The sequence below is a fragment of the Microcebus murinus genome, chromosome X (assembly GCF_040939455.1).
Source record: "Microcebus murinus isolate Inina chromosome X, M.murinus_Inina_mat1.0, whole genome shotgun sequence".
NCBI lineage: Eukaryota > Metazoa > Chordata > Mammalia > Primates > Cheirogaleidae > Microcebus > Microcebus murinus.
The window spans coordinates 66,631,275-66,651,333 of NC_134136.1; the positions used below are offsets into that span (position 1 = coordinate 66,631,275).

Consider the following 20,059-nt stretch of genomic DNA (forward strand, 5'->3'; position numbering starts at 1 on the left):
ATTTATGTGGTATCTGGGCTCTAAGTCTCTTGCCTGACATTGTCTTGGAAAAGGAAAGGAAATTTCCATTGATATGACTTTTTTTCTTTTTCCCTTGTTCATCAGGCTCTTCCTTAGGGGAGCGAGATGCAAACATTCAGGCACTTTTCCTAGTTAGAAGAATAACAATTAATTTACTATTGGATTCCTTTGGCTACAATAAGACCTCTGTATATCTCCAGCTGCACATCAATTCTGAATCTCTTTCCGAGAGATCGAGGTCTGTAAGAATTTGGTCATTCTTGACCCTTCTAAGAGTACAAGAGCCCACAGAAAGGTAGAATAAAAAAAACCACAGGCACACAAATACTTTTTTTCCCATTTTTCCAGCACTTCACAGACACTACTGTCTTATTTACTATGTATTTCTGTGAAGTGGGGAAAAATGGAACTATGTTGAATTTAGCTGAAAAACAGCATATTTTGTAGTAAACTTGTTAGATAGAACATCTTTCTTCCAAGCTGCAGTTGCCACATCAGTAGATAGATCAGGAAAGATGAAAGCAGAGTAAAATAAAGCAGAACATAACATCTGTAGTAGGCATGAAGGGGATTAGAAATAGTATTTGTGCTAACATGGAGGGAGAAGAACAGATGCTTTGAGGGTTCTTCAACAGATATGCTAGGCACTGAGGCCAGCTTCAGGACCAGGGAGAGAACCCATACCCAATACAGTGCCTGACATCTAAATGTTCAAAAATTGATGAATGAGTTCCATTCAGAGTGTTCCTCAGGTCCTGCTCTACAGACCTCTCCCCTGGATTCCTTGTGCTTTTATTCTATTTCTAGAAATTTGAGCCTTTTACCTGAGGGCAAAAGATTACTGACTAGGCAGCAATATTTCCCACCACAAGCACAAATGAAGACAAAGATCAACAGCAGCAGCAATACACTGGGCCATCAAGGGCAATAACAAACGAGAAAAATGATAGAGAGGGCTGGTTACTTAGCCAAGGACACAGAATCAAAATTGAGAAAACCCCACTGAGTTTACCTATTCCCACTGTACAGGCCCTGGACAAAACCAGGCTCCATTTACCACCCACCTCTGTTAACTTATCATAGTCTCATACTGACTGAACACTTTCTACAGGTGGTATTTGATTTGGCAGAACACTTTAGTATTGCTCTGTAGCAACAAAATCATAGCTAGTAACATGAAGAAAGCCAGGGATGTTAATCACTGTTAGTGAGGAGAAAGATCCTAAATAAATTAATTAAAAGGACCGAGTGTCATCTTTTTTCTATCATGTACTTAATGGATTATTGGTAGCAAAGGTTAAAGTTCAGGCTGGTTTCTTTGTCTACCCGGCAACAATTTATTTGCCTCCCCTTACTTCCTGAAGTATCAGTAAGGAGTAAGAGCTAATTATTACACTAGCCTATACCAGCATATGTAAAATAGGGTTTAAAAATTATTTAGATTTGTCACTCAAAAATTCGTGTTATACTTAAAAACCACACAGTCGCTCTGTTAGCCTACATTCCACCAGAAAAAAAGAGCCTGTGATACCAGCTTATTTCTTAGGGTATGTAATCCTAGGGAGCAAGAGTAAGGGACAAGAGAATGTGGCAGTGAAAAACGGAGAGCCAATGGGAGGATGAGTTATCAAACTACTTGCCTGTAACTGCAAGTGACTGCTTGATTTCCTGGGACTGTATCCAAAAAGTCATATGAACTGGCTGCAGGACAGTACACCTGAGAGGAAAGAAGAGGTGAAAGAATTTGTCCATCAGTATCTGTCTTCCATTGGTCAAAAGGTCAGTCTACGGGGTGTTAACTCCCCTACATTTCCTGGCTGGGCATGCTCAGCACTCAGACAGTCATATCACATCCCAGGCCTCAGCATCAACATGGAAGCCGCAAGGCAAGAAGTTAAGGCACATAGTGCAGATGTAAGCCAAGGCAAGTCAAGGCTACACCTGTATGAGGTCCATTGAAGTCCACGCAGAGCTGATCACCACAGTGCTGGAAAAAGACACAGGTGAGGCTGAGAGGAATAAAGGTGGCACATAGGATATATCTAATACTTGCCTCAAATTTTCCATGTTATAATTGCACTAACAACTGAGCATTTCCATTCCACTTTTGTCAAGCATATAGATAATAAGGTGGAAGGTATCTTACATTCATTGTGTTCCTGTGCTGCTCTCGAGAAATAAATAGGCCCAAGGGCAGAGCCTGTTTCTCTTAACTCAGTAGATCTCAGCAAGCCTGATCTTAGCAAGCCCTGAACCATGCAACTTCCTGTTATTGAGATTGAATAGGTGAAACAAAGGGAAAGCACAGTACTTAGAAAATACAAAATAAGGTGGCAGGAATGAGCCAAATATATCAGGAATCACAATTAATGTGAATTGAGGTTAAACTAATCTGTTAATGACAACTTTCAGTTTGGAGTTAGAAATCTAATTGTATACTGTTGACAGAAGAGATACCTAAAATAAAATTACAACAGGAGGCTAAAATAAAGGAATGTAAAAAGAACTATCAGGTAAATGCTAACAAAAAGAAACTGGAAAAGCAATATTAATATCAGACAAAATAGAATCCAAGATGAAAAGCATTTCAAAGGACAAAAAAATATGTTATATTAATAAGGGAGATTGCGTAGGAAAATAAAGAAAATGTAGGCCACTGGAATGCTTAGCACCAACAACATATAATGTCGTTGGTGTTTAGCTAACTTTAAGGATGCTATTTCATTCTCTTATGTTTGATACATACCCATCTCAGCCAGCTTCAAGTTGTTCTTTGACCCTAATGGACTCTCCAACATTGTAATTTCTAAAGATCTTCAGATTCTATTATACTTCTGTAAGTAATTGTTAAACTATCTAGCGTTGGAAGCCAAGCAACTTCTAGAATAACTAAGCAATAGAGAATATACTTCGGTGTAGAGAGGCAATATCTATATGAGATTATGGGATTGTTGTTCCTTTTTTTGTTCATTGAAAAAATAAGTAACACTGTAACTTTCAGAAAAATGATTCTACATAAGAAAACCCAAAGCACCTAAACAATTGGAATAAATAAATAACTATAGAAAGGTTGCTGGATACAAAGTTGACATACAAATATCAATTAAATATCTATATACCAGCAACAATTAGAAAATGATTTTTGTAATAGCATAAAAAATTAAATGCTTAGGAATAAAAGTAAAAAAAAAAGATGCCAAGAACTCTACACAAAAACATATGAGACATTATTGAGAAAAATTAAGGAAGACCTAAATAAATGAGTGGATAGACCATGTTCATAAGTTGAAGCATACAATATAGTAAATATATCAATTCTTTCCTAATGTATTCAATGCAATACCAATCAAACCCCCCAGCATGCTTTATTTTTGGTGGTGAAGGGGCAGGATTGATAAGCTAATTCTAAAATGTATATGTAAATGCAAAGGGCTGAGGATAGCCAAGACAGTTTTAAGGAAGAATAAAATTGTAGTATTTACGTTACCAAATAGCAAGACTTATTATAGAGTTACATTAATGAAGACAGTATGGTATTGACACAAGGATAGATGAATAGATAAATGGAACACTGTAAAATGTTCAGAAACACACCTGCACATATATGGAGGCTTGATTTATAACACAGCTGCCACTGTAGTAAAGTAGGGAATGCTTGGTATTTTCAGTAAATAGTGATGGATCAATTACATATTCATATGGGGAAAAATGCATCTAGATACCTACATCACATCATATACCATAGTCAATTCCAAGTGGACTAAAGATATAAATATGAAATATAAAACAATAGATTTTTATATTCAGGATCTTGGGGTAAGCAAAAATTTCCTAAACAGAATATAAAAAGTATTCACCATAAAGGGAAAGATTAATAAAGTGGACTATATTAAAACTAAGAACCCCTGTTCAGTAAAAGACACTATTTAGAGTAAAAAAGCAAGTCTCAGAGTGAGGCAAGATATCTGCAATACATATATCTAACAACTGAAACTCTCATACACTGGTAGAAGGAATTTAAATTTGTATAATCATTTTAGAAAACTGCTTGGCAGTATGTACTATACCTGAACATATGATCCAATAATTCTACTCATAAGTATAAATCTAATAAAAATGCATGCTTATGTGCTTATGTCACTCAAAGATACAAATAAGAATGTTCATTACAGCATTATATATAAGAGCCAAAACCTGGAAACAAATATATATCAACAATAGAATGGGTGAATAAAAGTTATAATGTTAATACAATGGAATACTATACAGCAATGTAGATAAACTACTGCTATACAAAACAGCATGGATGACTCTTACAGACAAAATGTTAAATGAAAGACACAGAAGAGTACATATTGTGAGCTTCTATTTATATCAAGTTCATGAACTGGCAAAACTATTCACTGTGTTAGAAGTCTGAACAATAGTAACCTATGAAAAAGAGATAGGATAGAATGGGAAGGGAATTAAAAGAATTTCTGGAGTGTTGAGAATGTGTTATGTATTGATCAGATTAGCATTTAAACAGGTGGGTTTTCTTTATGAACACATACTAAAGTTTTGTGTACTTTTCTGAACATATATTGTTTTTAAAAATAGGTTTTTTTATTGCAGCCCATGATTTAGTGAAAGTAGAGTACCCAAACATTTAGTTTTATATCAAATCAAATATAGTGCTACCATCATTTTATCCCTTATTAAGAATTTTATTCTACTTTTCTTTCCACTCTTAGCTCAAGACTCCCAATTTTCTCTCCATGAATGCCCCTAGCTTTTATTTGACCCATACATGAGCCAGTAGTTTCATGTACTTTTTAGAAATGCATATTAAATGGTGCTATGACTGTTGATTTTGCTTCCTTTTAGATGCATCATGCAGCATTAAGAATGGCAGATGCAAGCAGTTTTGTAAAAAGAGTGCAGATAACAAGGTGGTTTGCTCCTGTACTGAGGGATACCGACTTGCAGAAAACAAAAAGTCCTGTGAACCAGCAGGTCAAAATCTGAATAAGTTTTTTGTAAAAGAAAATCTGTATTTGAGCCTTCAGCATTTTAACTAGCCTACATAATTTTAATCTCTACTTCTACCTATTTCCTTTTGCAATCATAGAAAAGATTAGTAGCTTGAATTGGATGAATTAATTTTCCAAATTGCACCATTATTTTAAACATAAATTATGTAATTATCTACAGCCTAAATTCTTCTGTGTCCAATTTTTTCTTTAAATTCATATCACAAAGCAATTGATTTATGTGATTTCTGCATGCATATTTGTAAATTCATCATATCAAATTAATGTGGTAATACTATACCACAAAATATACATAAATAATTGAATGAGTGATAGGCTTTTAGTACAAGGGTGGTGAATTTTTTTTTTTTTTTCGTATTAACTGATCAACACCTAGAGGGTAGTGAATTTTAAGCATTGTTCTGTCAGGGCCTGGCTAGTTTACTCTGAGAAAGTTATTTCCTATCTTTGGGACTCCAGCTGAGTTTACACACTTGGTATCAGTATGGTTCCAGCAACTGTTTTAAGTTCTGCTAGGCTGATTAGTACAGTCTAAACAGCAGTAGACAAAGCAATGTTTCCCAGTTATGTCAACCATGCAACCAAGCCACCAACCATGCTAATTGGTGTATTCAAAGCATCTCCACTCCATGTTCATATGGCTCCTCTCTGAAGACAAGAAGAGTAGAAACTTTGATTTTAAAAAATAGGCTCTGCAGGATCAACTGTTTTTGATAAATGAGGGGCCTTTATGAAGGAAATTAGATATAATTTGTTTTGCTTTTCCAAAGCCTGATCTCTTATTAAATTGATACATTAAATCATGCACCATCCCTCTGTCCCTGGGTTTGATACCTATCGTAGCGCCACACCAGGTGGAGGAAATTAAAGAACTAGAAGCCAGAAGTACACGTTACAACTAAAATTAAGAGTTTCTAATGCTTTAGGGCTTGCCCACCTGTCCTTCTGCCTAGTTCTTCACATATACTGCCTTAAAGCTAGCCTACCTTGGGAGGAGTATGTGTGCGTATTTGTTAACCTTTAAAACCTAGCTTCCAGTCTAGACAGATGGCATAATAGCTAAACCATTACAAGCCCTTCTATTTTATGAGAGAAAAATTGAGAACCACCTCCAACTATTAAGTGTTATATTTCAATACAGACTTAGCTTTAGCAGAATAAGTAGGCCAAACCTGAAATAAGCTTTTCTGCCTCTTCAACGATAATGGTCCCTTTTCTCTAGCCATTGTTGATCATGTATATTTATACATAAGTATTTTGAACTAATTTCCTGTTTTCTTAACCACATGCTGTCTTCATGATACTTTGCCACAGCTGGTTGCTATGGAAATGTCTGTTATAAGGAATGTGGCTGAAGGAAAGTGAGAAATGAAAACGAAATGTGAAGTGACTTTGACTACAAATTTCCTTTTTGGTAGTCCGCAATATATCAGTGGATGATTTATTTTCTTTAGAAAATAAACCAGCCCAAGGAGAAAAGGTGACCAGGTCCTGGTGAATATGGCTGTGATAATCATATTAGTGTTCTATTTGGTTAATATTTGACAGCCAGGTAATCGAATCACTATTATCTCTCCCAACAAATACCTAAAATCCACCCTGGAATCTAGAATTCTAGCCTACACAAGAACCCCTGTTAATGATAAACAGAAGTCCCATTTACCTAATTCTAAAATTAAGGTTACAAGGTACCAATCATCAGACTTCCAACTCAGGGATGACAATTGGGAGTAAGATGTTTTAGTGAAGAAACTAAAGAGAAAGTCATTAGATACTATAAAAGTCTTACCAAATTTGATTCCGGAACACCTATTCTATTTCCGTAAAGATGATGAATTCCGGAGCCAAATGTTCTTTTCATGAAGGGTTTGAAAACTTTCCACAAAAATAATGCAATCAACCTTTTAGTTTGAGGCTATATTTGCTGATTAGATCTCTTAAAAATATTGATGGGCCTGCTTCTCAGAAGTGACAAGGATGGGCCTCATTTTCAATTTTTATGATACATGTCCCATTTTCCAATGAGAAATACTGGAATACTAATTTTTTTTCTATTTTTCTAGTGCCATTTCCATGTGGAAGAGTTTCTGTTTCACACACTTCGAAGTTCACCCGTGCCGAGACTATTTTTTCCAATATGGATTATGAAAATTCCACTGAAGTTGAAACAATTTTGGATAATGTCACTGAAAGCACTCACTCACCTCAAGACATCACTCGGGTTGTTGGTGGAGAAAACGCCAAACCAGGTCAATTCCCTTGGCAGGTACTTTATATTGATGGTGTGTTGAAAATGGAGCTCAGCTGGCAAGGGCAGGCCAGGTGGGAGACTGAGACTAGGACACTAAACAGACCTACCAAAGAGAGAAGTATTTAGGCAAGTTTCAGCACTAAGCAATATGAGAAAGCCCCCATAGGTGACAAGCTGGTGAAAGAGAAGTCCAAAACTCACTACCATACGTGGGTCAAAAAGGGTTTGCCATCAAGGAAATAATATAGCAGGATTCCAGTCAAGCAACTGGTCAGCAATATGGAGGTTTGGAAGAAGGGTCGCAGCTACTGGAGTTCAGGGTACTATTTCAGCTTCAGACCTTGGGAAAACTGAAGAGAGTTGGAAAGTCTCTAGGCTCAGAGAAACTGGATTATTTTGAAGAAAAGAAAAGGACTCAACTAAGAAGGCTTAAGACAAGAACTAAGTTCTGTGAACCAGGATCTCAGATAGGGGCTTGTTCCACAGCTGTGGTTCTCAAAGTGTGGCAGCATCAGAATCACCTGGGGACTTATTAGGAATGCAAATTCTCAGGCTCCACCCCCAGACCTAATGAATCAGAATCTCTGGGTAGATCCCAGCTGTGTGCAAACAAGCTCTGCAGGTGATTCCAATGCAAACTACAGTTTGAAAACCACTGGTCCCAAAGGAAATAAACTTGTTACAGAAGCCAGGGTCTAAAACATCAAATAATGGACTCATGGTACCTAGTCCTCCAAGTGTGGTCAGCAAATAACCCACATATGAAGAATTCCCTATGCACAGTTTTGATTTAACGACCAAGAGCTAGATTTGTAGCAAAATCTGGGTTGTAATTGAGCCTGTTTGCATTTGTAAGAAGGAATAGCAATTCACCGCCCCACAAGACAAGGAACCAAGGCTAGTCCTTATATAAAGTTGTGCTGTCCAATAGGTAACCACTAGCCACATATAGTTATATAAATTTAAATTAACACAATTAAATTAAAAATTCAATTCTTCAATTGCATCTGTCACATTTCAAGTACATAGCAGCCACATGTGTTTAGTGGCTACCGTATCGGACAATGCAGGTATAGAACACTTCCTTCACTGCAGAAATTTCTATTGGACAGCAACCATCTAACTTAAAACTCCCTAGTGGCCACAATCATGATTTCATAGCAATGAAATATAAGTAAATATAAGTGTGCAGTGAAAAGGACATGAAAAGATTTGAAATGACGTGCATCATTTATATCTTCTTCCTCACAGAACAAATGCAACTACAATCTAATAGTGTATTCTGTTCAAAAAGAAAATAAAATGTCTGCTAGAGTCACTAAAAAATTCTTTTAGAGGCCAGGCGCGGTGGCTCACGCCTGTAATCCTAGCTCTCTGGGAGGCCGAGGCGGGCGGATTGCTCGAGGTCAGGAGTTCAAAACCAGCCTGAGCAAGAGCGAGACCCCCGTCTCTACTATAAATAGAAAGAAATTAATTGGCCAACTAATATATATAGAAAAAATTAGCCGTGGTGGCACATGCCTGTAGTCCCAGATACTTGGAAGGCTGAGGCAGGAGGATTGCTTGAGCCCAGGAGTTTGAGGTTGCTGTGAGCTAGGCTGACGCCATGGCACTCACTCTAGGCTAGGCAACAAAGCGAGACTCTGTCTCAAAAAAAAAAAAATCTTTTAGGGAAGACCTGCATTGTTAAAACATTGGCAACATCGGGATTAAAGGGGGTGGGTGGGAAACAGAGATTATGTGACTAAATTGAGACTTTATACCCTCTCCCCTTTTTAGCTCTCATTTAGGGGACATTTAGCTTGTCATTTGTGGGACCACAAGGGGACAATGCTAAATCCAAAATGCATATATCCTGAAATTTTTTAAAATCCTGGGATGTTTTAAAAGATAAGTCATCTTTTTAGCTAATAATACACTCCTGGGTTCCTGGCTCCTCTACTCCAAGAACTAACTCTATGTCCCACAAACCCAAGGAAGATAATTGTCATAAAGTAGGATCTTTTGTTGTAACCATCTTATCAATGAAAGTTGGATACATAGTGAATATGCATGAGAACACAAATGACCAAATTAGATGGATTAGATACATGGATATTAAGTATATTGAGAGCATAATTAGAGTGTTTGCACCCAAGAGGGATTGTTCAAGGAAAGGTCAGTGGAGAGGGTCAATCTTACAGAGAGTTTTCTTTAATCTTTACTTAAAGAAAAGTAAAGATGTGAATGAGTGAAGGAAGGGGTTATTATGGTGGGTGAGGGAAGCAGCCCTGGTAGGGTGCACTTAATTAGGGACAGAGGGGGTTATAAAGGGACATAGAATTATATTTTACTGGCTATAAGATCAAGTCCAACAAATAGTGTTTTCTAAAAAAAAACAAATGTAAAAGAAAGGAAAATATCAAGTCTTGGTTGTGTGGTGGCAGAAGCCACCCTTTGATGCCATTGTCCATACTGCCTGTGCAAATTCCCCCATCCCTAGGTATGTTTAATACCTTACATCCATTATACTGGAAAATGGCAAGCATTCTGAATAATCCTGGAGAGATACATAACTAGTCCCAGAAAATTTCAGCTAAACCTGGGGACATTGACCTGTTCCTGGCTTAAATTGTTTCCAGTTTGATGATTACAAAGTGTTTCAAGCTATCAGTCTCTGATGGCAGAAGTTCAAATCTCAGTGGAGAAAATATTTTGAAGTGAAGTATCCTTGAAATTGCTATGAAATCATGATGGTGGCCACTAGAGAGTTTTAACTTAGATGGTTGCTGTCCAATAGAAATTTCTGCAGTGATGGAAGTGTTCTATACCTGCATTGTCCAATACAGTAGCCACTAGCCACATGTGGCTGTGTGTTGTCTTTTTTTCTGTCCAGCCTAGCTAAGATCATTTGGAATGTACAAGATCACTCATATACATGTGTGCACACATGCACATGTACATACACATTCACTCCCTATTTCATCCATATGAACTAAGATTACTGACTTTTTGAAGTACAAAGCACTAGGTTATATTCTTTTCCAAAGACAAGGAGCTGAGCTACTTTCTAGAATAGTTGAGAAAGGCCCTATCATACTTCTGCATTGTTTCCTCCAAACCACTTCCACTCAGTTCCTCACGAAGGTTACTGGTTTTCAAAAACATGAAACAAACTGAGTGTGCAAAAGTCACTTTTAAACCATGAAACAGGAAATGAAACAAATCAGAATCTCTCATTATCTGTGGATGAGCCAGCTCCACCAAGTCATAGTTCATCTGTAAGGAGGAAATACAAGATTTGATTGCAAACAAGACCATAACAAACCTGCTGTGGCCAAGGCATCAAGAGAAAGCAAACCCCAACTGGCGTTTCAGAGTCAAAATATTATATATCTGGCTCTGAAATATGAAATACTATTTAGCAATACTATTTTCACCTAGAAAAGAGTATTTAAAAATAGTGATCCTAAAAGTCTCTCTATTCAGAATTGATTATTTTATCTTTTAAATTGGCAAGGGTGGAAGATAAAGCAATCAGTGAGTGAAGAAATCCCACAAAGAACATAGAGACTTCACGTTCATCTGGAGTAATGAACAATTTGAACAAACTGGAAATGTTTAGTCTGTTAAAGAAAAGGTTTAGGGGAGCCATTTGCAAGAGCCACAGGGGGAAGGGGAAGACGACTTCTTTCTTTTGTGGACTCAAGGGTGAAGGTTGCAGGCAGGCAGATTCTGGCCATGTTAAGAAAGCCCCAACCACTGGGTTGGTTACCCAGGCTGGGCAGCTCCGGAGCAAATGTTAGTTGAACAAATGTTTGTCAGAGTTGTTGACTTGAAGAACTGTTCTGTCACTGGGGACAGCAGCGGCTGGATAGCCCCATCCAGGGAGAGTGTGAAGGGCGTTCATTGACCTGGTGAAAGATTAGAGCAGGCTAGGGGACCGCTGGGATCCCATGGAGTTTCAAGACCCTACGAAGCAATGTTTGCCTTCCACCTAGCCCGTCAGCGGTCGCGCTCATTCCTTACCTCATTTTAGGGCTTCCACCTCAGCTTGCCGGGCTGGAGGCGAGGGCCACCGCAGCACAGCGTCCCAGGAGCCCCTTACAGTTCCGGAGCGGCGTCGCCCACCCCAGCCTGGCTCCAACCCCTGAAAGGCAAAGGCGCATACAGTCCTGCCCAGTCCCTAACCATGAAGGGTTGTCAGAGAGCCTGAGATACCCCAGCGGAGCGGGGCATGGGGCCAACCGGAGGAGGTATGGCCTTCGGTTTCCCTCCAGATGCCCGTCGGTGAGCTCAGAGTTCCTTGAGAACTTGAGGAAAGGAAGCAGAGACACTTCAGGAGGAGAAAGAGGAAGCTGGAGGGTTAGGCGCACCATACAGGGACAAAAAGAAGATTTTCTTAGAGTTAGTATATCTTCAGCAGAGTGGGAAACTAAAACAAGAATTGAATTTCGTACAGCTACAGAGGGAAGAAATGAAAACTTTTGAACATTAGTGAAACTAGGGAAATTGCAACACCTGTATTACCTTCATCAACAGCTAAAAAGTGAGAGATTTGAGGAAACAACGCCGTGTTTCAGCTCTTTAAAGCTTTCATTTGGTTTTGGTCCCATGCTCATGACCTTGCCATCTGATCATTCTGCGCCTATGCCCAGAATCTTGGCCCCAAGAACAACTCCCATGTTTTCTGCTTTGGAAGACCTGTCTAGCCCTCTATGTGAAGTACCTGCTCTTTCTATTTTCTGTTTTACCATGGGCCTCAGTTCTGTGTGAGACATATCTATTCTACATTTGAAGATCATTCTTCTAGATTGAAAAAAGGAATACAATGGAAGTCAAGTGGTTTTCCTTATCCTTAGGTTATATCATATGCATTACCCAATATTTAACGGTTTTAACCTACAGAAAATATCCTAAGAAACAGTCTATTCCTTATTCAATTCTTGGCCTAAACAATCTTTAAAATGTGCTAGCATTTTCCACAGTCTTGGCTTCCTTCAGCTTTAGCCTGAAGCTATAATGTCCCTGAGCTCTTGCCCTGTAGAGCTAGATACACAGATCTGATCCCTTACATTTGATTAGGACACACCCCAGTGGCAGTCAGCATACCAAGTTACCATATGCATGAACCAGAACTTTATTTTTCTTGGGAGGGGGCGGGTATTACATGAGGCTTCTAAGACTATAGAAGTATCAGCACTTAAAAAAGGTAACCCTCTATTATTCCTAGCTCAGATGATAAAATTCCAATTAGGAGAAATAAGAATATGACATATATAATCTTGCCTGGGCCCACAAAGCTATTTTGGACAGAACAGTCAGACTGTTAACCTCAAAGATTATTCAATGAAACATATTTCAATAACTAGTTAACCATTAAAAACCGAAGTGAGCATCCCCTCTGTGCACAGCAAAATGACCCAGGGTCAAGGGCTGGGCAAACCATACCTGCAGGCATAACAAACTGTACAACATGCACAAATGGTTTTGTCTTGTGTCTGAGAAGAAGCAAACATAGAAAAAGTGTTATTGTAAAGCTGGGGCTGGTAGGTAGGGAGAATAGGGGTTTTACTGAAATCACATGGAAAGACTGGGTTGGAGTTAAAGGTTGGGAGGTGAGCCACAGGGCAACACCTATTGCTCTGAGCTGGCATTGTCAATGCAGAGCATAAATACAGATGTGTGAATGTGTATTTTGTAGATGTTATATGTGTGTGGCTGGTTTGTATATATGTGTGTCTAAAAGAGGGAAAACAGGCTCCTATTAGACTTTGACAAACATAAAAAATGTTCAACACATCAGAACTCATATGCCTTGCTCAGAACATATACTCTTCCATTTTCCCCATCATTCTCCAAAGTGATACCTTGCAAGAACTTGTCCTTGGTTAAGTAGACAGTTCATCCCCCAAATGGCTAATATTTAGATATCTGTGGTCCTGAGGTAGCCAAACAAATATTCCCAAACCAAGTAGTTTGTAATATCTTTAAATGCAAATATATTTTAGGTCTTTTTCTTGGCAAAGATGTTCAGTAAAGTTTCTAATACCAATCAGTAATTGGCAAAAAAAAAAAAAACAACAACAACAAAAAAAAACCAAATGCTCTTCAGACTTAAAAGAATGCAACCATATTTCTCAGCCATCTACCAGAAAGCAGTAGAAGCTAGAAGCTCCAGGCAACAAGTCTTTGGCAGGAGTCAGACTAGCTCTGTCATAGTCTCTGTGCCCAGGGGCTGTGGATATCATTCAATCTGGCCTAACTAGCTCACTAAGTTGAGCAATGTCCAATTCCCCCCTAATACAGTGGGCCAGAGGAGAAGCAGCATGATATCATCACATGTGAATTCTTAATTCCAGTTGCTTAAACAGATACATCCAGTTGTAACTATCAGGACTAGCATAGAACAGTGTTACCCAAATTTGCTTGGTGATAAAAATCAGCTGGGATCAGGGCCAACCACATGGTCTTATCACCAGTGCACTTGCCCAGGGCTCTGCACTGAGAAGAGTCGCACATCTGGGGATCAATGCTTTTGCATTTTTGCTCGGTAACTCAAGTCCAATGAGACAACAGAGCATGTGATAGAGACTTGGAACCTCGGATCCTGGCAGTCCCACCTCTCCCTGCCTGCCAGGGGTAGTTTCTGCACCTTCTACTCCCTTACCCCCTGGTGCCTCAGCCAGCTCTGCCTCTCCCTCCACACCTGCCCAATGACATGACCTCTGCCATCCTTGGTGACCAGAAATATTCCACTTCTTGGTCCCTACCCAGCTACCATTGCTGCCCTCCTCCCCTGGTTGGGGGCCTGGGCACAGGCACACAGAGGGTTAAGATCTGGTGCACAAGTCCTTCTGCTAACTTGGGAGGGGGAATGGCCTCATGGCATCATCTCTGCACCAGGAATGTGCCACAGCACATTTGGAGGGTGAATGGTGGGGGCGAGTCTCTTTCCCAGCTCCATTCCAGGTATGGAGCACATCTTGGCATGGAAGTTGCAATCCCTTGGGAATCACCTCTCTACCTTGATTGCTGCAGTAGGTCAGTGGCAAAGAACAGATTGACTTAACCTCCACTGCTGGGGCCCAGCATCCTGTGGCTGGCAGGTAGGGAATCCTAAGGGGGTATAGGTGCTAAATTACAGGGTACACCCCCAGGCACCTTTGAGGGTCTGCGCTCTCTCAGCACATATCCCCATGCTAAAGGAAGCACAACATTAAATATGAAATTTTTTGAAAAATAGTTGTAAGCGAGACCACCAAGGAAAAGAAAAAGTTTTATATTTTACTGTTTTCAATGGCACTTTTTTCCTGGCTTTTGAACAAAGGACCCCACATTTTCATTTTTTACTGAGCCTCACAACGTATGTAGCCCATCCTGCCTGGAGTGAGCACTTTACCAAGCCTTGGAAACTCTGATTCAGTAGGTATTTAACAGTTCTCAAACTCAATTATGCATAAGAATATTCGGGGGGGGGGCTTCATTTTCCCCAGTCCCACCTAACAAACACTCTGATTATCTAAGTCTAGATAAGCCCCCAAATCTGCATTTTACAAACAACTCAGATGATTCTACTACAACTGATCCAGAGACCACACTTGGACAGATGCTGGGTATCTAGGAGCACAAATTCTGGAGTCAGGAAGATTTCGGTTTACATCCTGGCTTCACCATTTACTAATCTTAGAGGAGTTAATGTGTATCTCTAAACCTTAGTTCCTTCATCTATAAAGGATATATTAATGTCACACCATAGGATATTAGGTTGTGAGTATTAAAATGTCTATAAAGCACTTACTACAATGATCAGCCCTAAATATACACTCAATAAATGTTAAAAAAAAAAATTAGGAAGACTGTTAAGTCTGGCTTGTATTCACGCTGATGTTTATTATATTATGTGGGTTTTTGTATATTTTAATAACTTTTCAAAATAAAAAGCTACAGCTAGTTAGAAAGGGAGATCTAGAATATGAAAAAGGAAGTCAGACACCTAAAATGAGTCAGCCCCAAAGGTCTTCCCCAGGAGGCTAGTGTTTCAGTGTCTAGGATGTAATAGGTGTTCAGTAAGTTGAATTTGGGACAAAAGAATGTGCCCCAAGGACCATCTCTGATGCGCACTTTAAAGGTTTGACCGCCTCCTTTCCATTGTTTATGAATGGCTTTATACCTAGGGCTATGTGTGCTTTGGTAAAAGGGCAGAAGTTCAGGAAGAGCTAGTCCGCTGCTGAAAAGGGTTTACTGAATGTTGAGTGTGCCCTCTAGTGTTCACACTTCTCAGCTTCCTTCCTAAAAAGGTGGATCAAGGCTCTTGCTTACACTCAAAACTGAAATCCTCCGAGTTGATCAAGATATTGAGGTAGTGAAAATATTCATTGTCCCTGCGATTATGCAATGAATATACAGTGAAAGGAATGAATTGTCCTCCTATCTGATGATGTCCACTTTGCCCAAAACTCAAGCACAGCTAAGTAGATCTTTTAGGAAAAAGACAACTTACTATCCAGCCAGAAGGGAGTAGAATACGGCTAAGGGAGAGTGGAAGGGATGCCTGAGTCCTGCTGTTCCTCACTGAATGGATGACTATAAGCACAGCCCTTACGGAGGCCTTAGGTCTTATTTCATAATATTCCAGTTTAGAAAGGGTTTGAAAAGACCTTTGAGAAAAATCAGCAGTTTTTCTCTTTCAAGTGACCTGTAGCAAAGAGATTTCCTCATGCAAGAACAGGAGACTCAATCAGTCTTGAGGAGTCAAGTCAGTGTGTTTTCTATTTTTTTTTTTGAGGCAGAGTCTCAGTCTGTTGCCTGGGTTAGAGTGCTGTGGCATCAGCCTAGCTCACAGCAACCTCAAACTCCTGGGCTCAAGCGATCCTCCTGCCTCAGCCTCCCTAGTAGCTGGGACTACAGGCATGCACCACCATGCCCAGCTAATTTTGTCTATATGTATTTTTAGTTGACCAATTAATTTTTTTATATTTTTAGTAGACACAAGGTCTAGCTCTTCCTCAGTCTCATCTCGAGCTCCTGAGCTCAAACCATCTGCCCACCTCAGCCTCCCAGAGCGCTAGGATTACAGGCATGAGCCACCACACCCACCAAGTCAGTGTGTTTTCTAATGTACCTGCCATATCTCCATGAAGGAATTTGTGCTACTAGAGAATCTGCCTCGCCTAGAAAAGAGATCCAAGGGCCCCAAATCACCAAAAGAATCCATTCTTCAGATTTGGCTCAGCTGGAGCTCCCCTGTCTCTCATTGTGTGTTCTCTTCAAGACAGTTACAGAAATGGCTTTTTTGGTGGTGCTCCAGATACACTAATTCATCTGCAAAACTGCTACTTTCCAGAAACATTCCATTTCTGCCAGCACCTAGAAGCCATCTTTTTTGACCACTCCTGTAACCAGCACACATATTTATTTTTTCTGGATCAAACATATTATACAGTAAGATTCTTAATTTTGTTTCCACAGGTCATTTTGAATGGTAAAATTGATGCATTCTGTGGAGGTTCCATTGTTAATGAAAAATGGGTCGTAACTGCTGCCCACTGTATTGTACCTCCTGTTAACATTACAGTTGTTGCAGGTAAATAAACAGAAACTATAATCATCTGCAGCATCACTAGATCTTCTATATGATTGGTACATCATAGTTTACTATCTAATAGGAATGTTGCTGAATAAACTGGGCTAGTGGTAGAAGGGCTACAATTTCAAAACCTAACTTGCTCCATCCTCCAAGCTCCCATAATTCTTTGGGGATACCCATATTATCACTCATCTGAGTGGGGTACAATTAGTTATTAATGTTTCCATTTCCCCACCAGACTAAGCCTTCTCAAAAGCCAGTGTCATGTCACTGACCTTTGTACCTCTGGTGCCTGGCACAACCTGTAGCAGGTCCTCAGCCAGCATTTGAATTAATGACCAGATGAATTTGTGCTCAGAAAGTGGGTCAGACTACTTGAAATGGGGAAAATCTAGAATAATTCATGACAAGTAGATTCATTACCACCAATGTAAGACTTGTAACAGCATAGCTGAACAGAATCATCTCTATGATGGCCCCAAATGGCTTTTGGTCTGAAAAATATGCACTGGCCCTCATTACATTTTACTTAAATCATCACAATATAAGATTGAGATCTTTGACATTGCCAGTTAGATCAGTGATGTTGAGTAGACACTTGGAAAATCTGTTCCTTTATGTAAATGACTTTTCATGACTGAAAATAAAATTTATTTTCAATAGGTGAACATGACATTGAGAAGACAGAACCTACAGAGCAAAAGCGAAAAGTGATTCGAGTTATTCTTCACCACAGCTACAATGCAACTGTTAATAAGTACAGCCATGACATTGCCCTTTTGGAACTGGATAAACCCTTAACCCTAAACAGCTATGTAACACCTATTTGTATTGCAGACAGGGAATACACAAACATCTTCCTCAAATTTGGATCTGGCTATGTGAGTGGCTGGGGAAGAGTCTTCCACAGAGGGAGATCAGCTTCAATTCTTCAATACCTTAGAGTTCCATTTGTTGACCGAGCCACGTGCCTTCGGTCCACAAAGGTCACCATCCATAATAACATGTTCTGTGCTGGCTACCATGAGGGAGGTAGAGATTCATGTCAAGGAGACAGTGGGGGACCCCACATTACGGAAGTGGAAGGGACCAATTTCTTAACTGGAATTATTAGCTGGGGTGAAGAGTGTGCAATGAAAGGCAAATATGGAATATATACCAAGGTATCTCGGTATACCAACTGGATTAAGGAAAAAACAAAGCTCCCTTAAAGAAGAATGTATTTCCAAGGTTGATTCATTGGGATTGACAATGGACAGGGCCTTTTACTAACTAATCACTTTCCCATCTCTTGCTAGATTTGAATATATGCATTCTATAAATAGTGCCTTTTCTCTTTACAGCAGAGAATTTCACCTAGAATTCATGTTTTACTAGAGTAAATAGATTAGAAAATGGAATCACTAGAAAAATATAATATAATAGGAAATAATGACCATTCCTATGGGCCCAACCCTTGACAAAATTGTGAAGTTAAGTTCTCCACTTTGCCCATCAGGTACTCTGGTTCTCCACAGTGGCAACTCACCTGATTCTCCTCTTTCGAAGCATTCCATGTTCTGGATCTTCCTTGCCTCTCCCACCAAAATATCAATAGTTACTAGTTCTGTATACAAAATCTTTAGTCCGTCACAAGGCCAGCACCACTTTCATAAAGGAAGAACACAGGAGCAGCTAACAGGTTAAAACTCATCAAAAGCACCACTTCTTTTCCTGTACCTTTATTCCTGAGTCCTTTATCTTTTCCAACTCCCAATTCCCAAATCAGTTTTTCTCTTTCTCAACCGCTTTCTCCCCTTTTCCCTCCACAGTTATTAAAGGGGGGAAAGGGAGCATCATGTTTTACTCTTGTACACAGTTATACATGTCTATCAAACCCAGACTTACTTTCAGTTTGATCTCAGACTTGCTTTTCAGAACATGGGGATGAAGTCCAGTGCCTGAAGAATTCGGCGGGAAGTTCCTTTCAGAGAGTTAAGTTAGTGAGTTATATATGTGTGTTAGGAAGACATTTCACATTTCATAAAATGTAATATATGTGTTTCAATTAAGAAATCTGACATTGATCCAGGTATATTGTCCTGTCTGAAAAAAATAATGCTAACAGAAAGAAGAAGACAGTCAAGTTTGCAACCTAGAACTAGTAGAATCTTCAAAGAGGAGTTCAACAGTGTGTTTCTAGCATTTTCCAGGGCCAACCAAAAAGTTGCCTAGACCAGAGGCCATGAGCATCATGTCTCCTTGACCAGCATACTTCTGCAGTGGAGAAGGGTGCAGTCAACTCAAGGACATGAATCATTCTGATCAGCCAACTTAAATCTCTGTTTTCTGGTTTCATGCTCAATGAGGAACTTTTTGATTATAATCAATCCTTCTATCTTGAATTTTCTAGATGGTTGCTGACCAACCAACATATGTCTCCCTTCTTGAATTAATAAACTAGTGTCCTGGTTCATGCTTTCACTTTTTGTGAATTTGGGCAATGTGAATCAGTCACCCTGCATTTAATGGTGCATGGGACTACTAGAAAAATCATGTTTTGGACCACTTTGACCCCACCAAGCTGTGCTTTCCCCTGCCCCCTTCTAACCCCCAGCCAGCCTTCGCTCTTGCTGATTTCTTTAAAGTTCTTCTAGTTAATATTGTTTTTTTACTTTAGTCTTTCAAACATAAGTATCAATAAATGTATTTTTAAATTTCTTGAAGCGTTTCTTGTTAAATCATTCAGAGAGGTATTCCAAACACTACATTCAGCAAAACAATCAGAAGAATGTACTCAAATTCAACACAAGCAGAGATTTAATGCTCTGTTATCATCTGGCTTTCCTGTGAGGCAGTGGGAGTTGTGTATTGCAGAGGAAAGTGGTCTGGATCCACCTGGGACATAACTGGATCTAACTAGCTGTGAGTATGCCCTTGGATAAGTCACTCTCCATTTGGGAATGTGCTTTCTCCATTTGTATAATGAAGGAGTTTGATACGATGCTCTCCAAAAACGTTTGTGATTTTGATAGTCTGTGATTTCATGGGGTTTTTATTCCTTTATTCAACAAATATCCAAGGAGTGATTACTGTGTGCCAAATACCAATAATGTTCATTAAATTTGAATTCACATTTATATTTTGGGGAAATTAAATAATGTATGTAAATTGCTTTGTCAGTGCCTACTACACTACCACACAGTA

General features: G+C 39.3%; 1 protein-coding gene across 2 annotated transcripts in view; it reads left to right on the forward strand.

Annotated features, from left to right (window-relative positions):
- F9 (coagulation factor IX) overlaps positions 1-19,573 on the forward strand; it is a 33,381-nt gene extending 13,808 nt beyond the window's left edge. For both annotated transcript variants that reach the window (XM_012782500.3, XM_075999621.1), the window contains exons 5-8: positions 4,888-5,016; positions 7,118-7,320; positions 16,756-16,870; positions 17,537-19,573. In XM_012782500.3, the coding sequence (XP_012637954.1) occupies positions 4,888-5,016; positions 7,118-7,320; positions 16,756-16,870; positions 17,537-18,084 (995 nt within the window). In that variant the 3' untranslated portion in view covers positions 18,085-19,573. The remainder of the gene's footprint in view (positions 1-4,887; positions 5,017-7,117; positions 7,321-16,755; positions 16,871-17,536) is intronic.
- Positions 19,574-20,059: the final 486 nt, after the last annotated feature.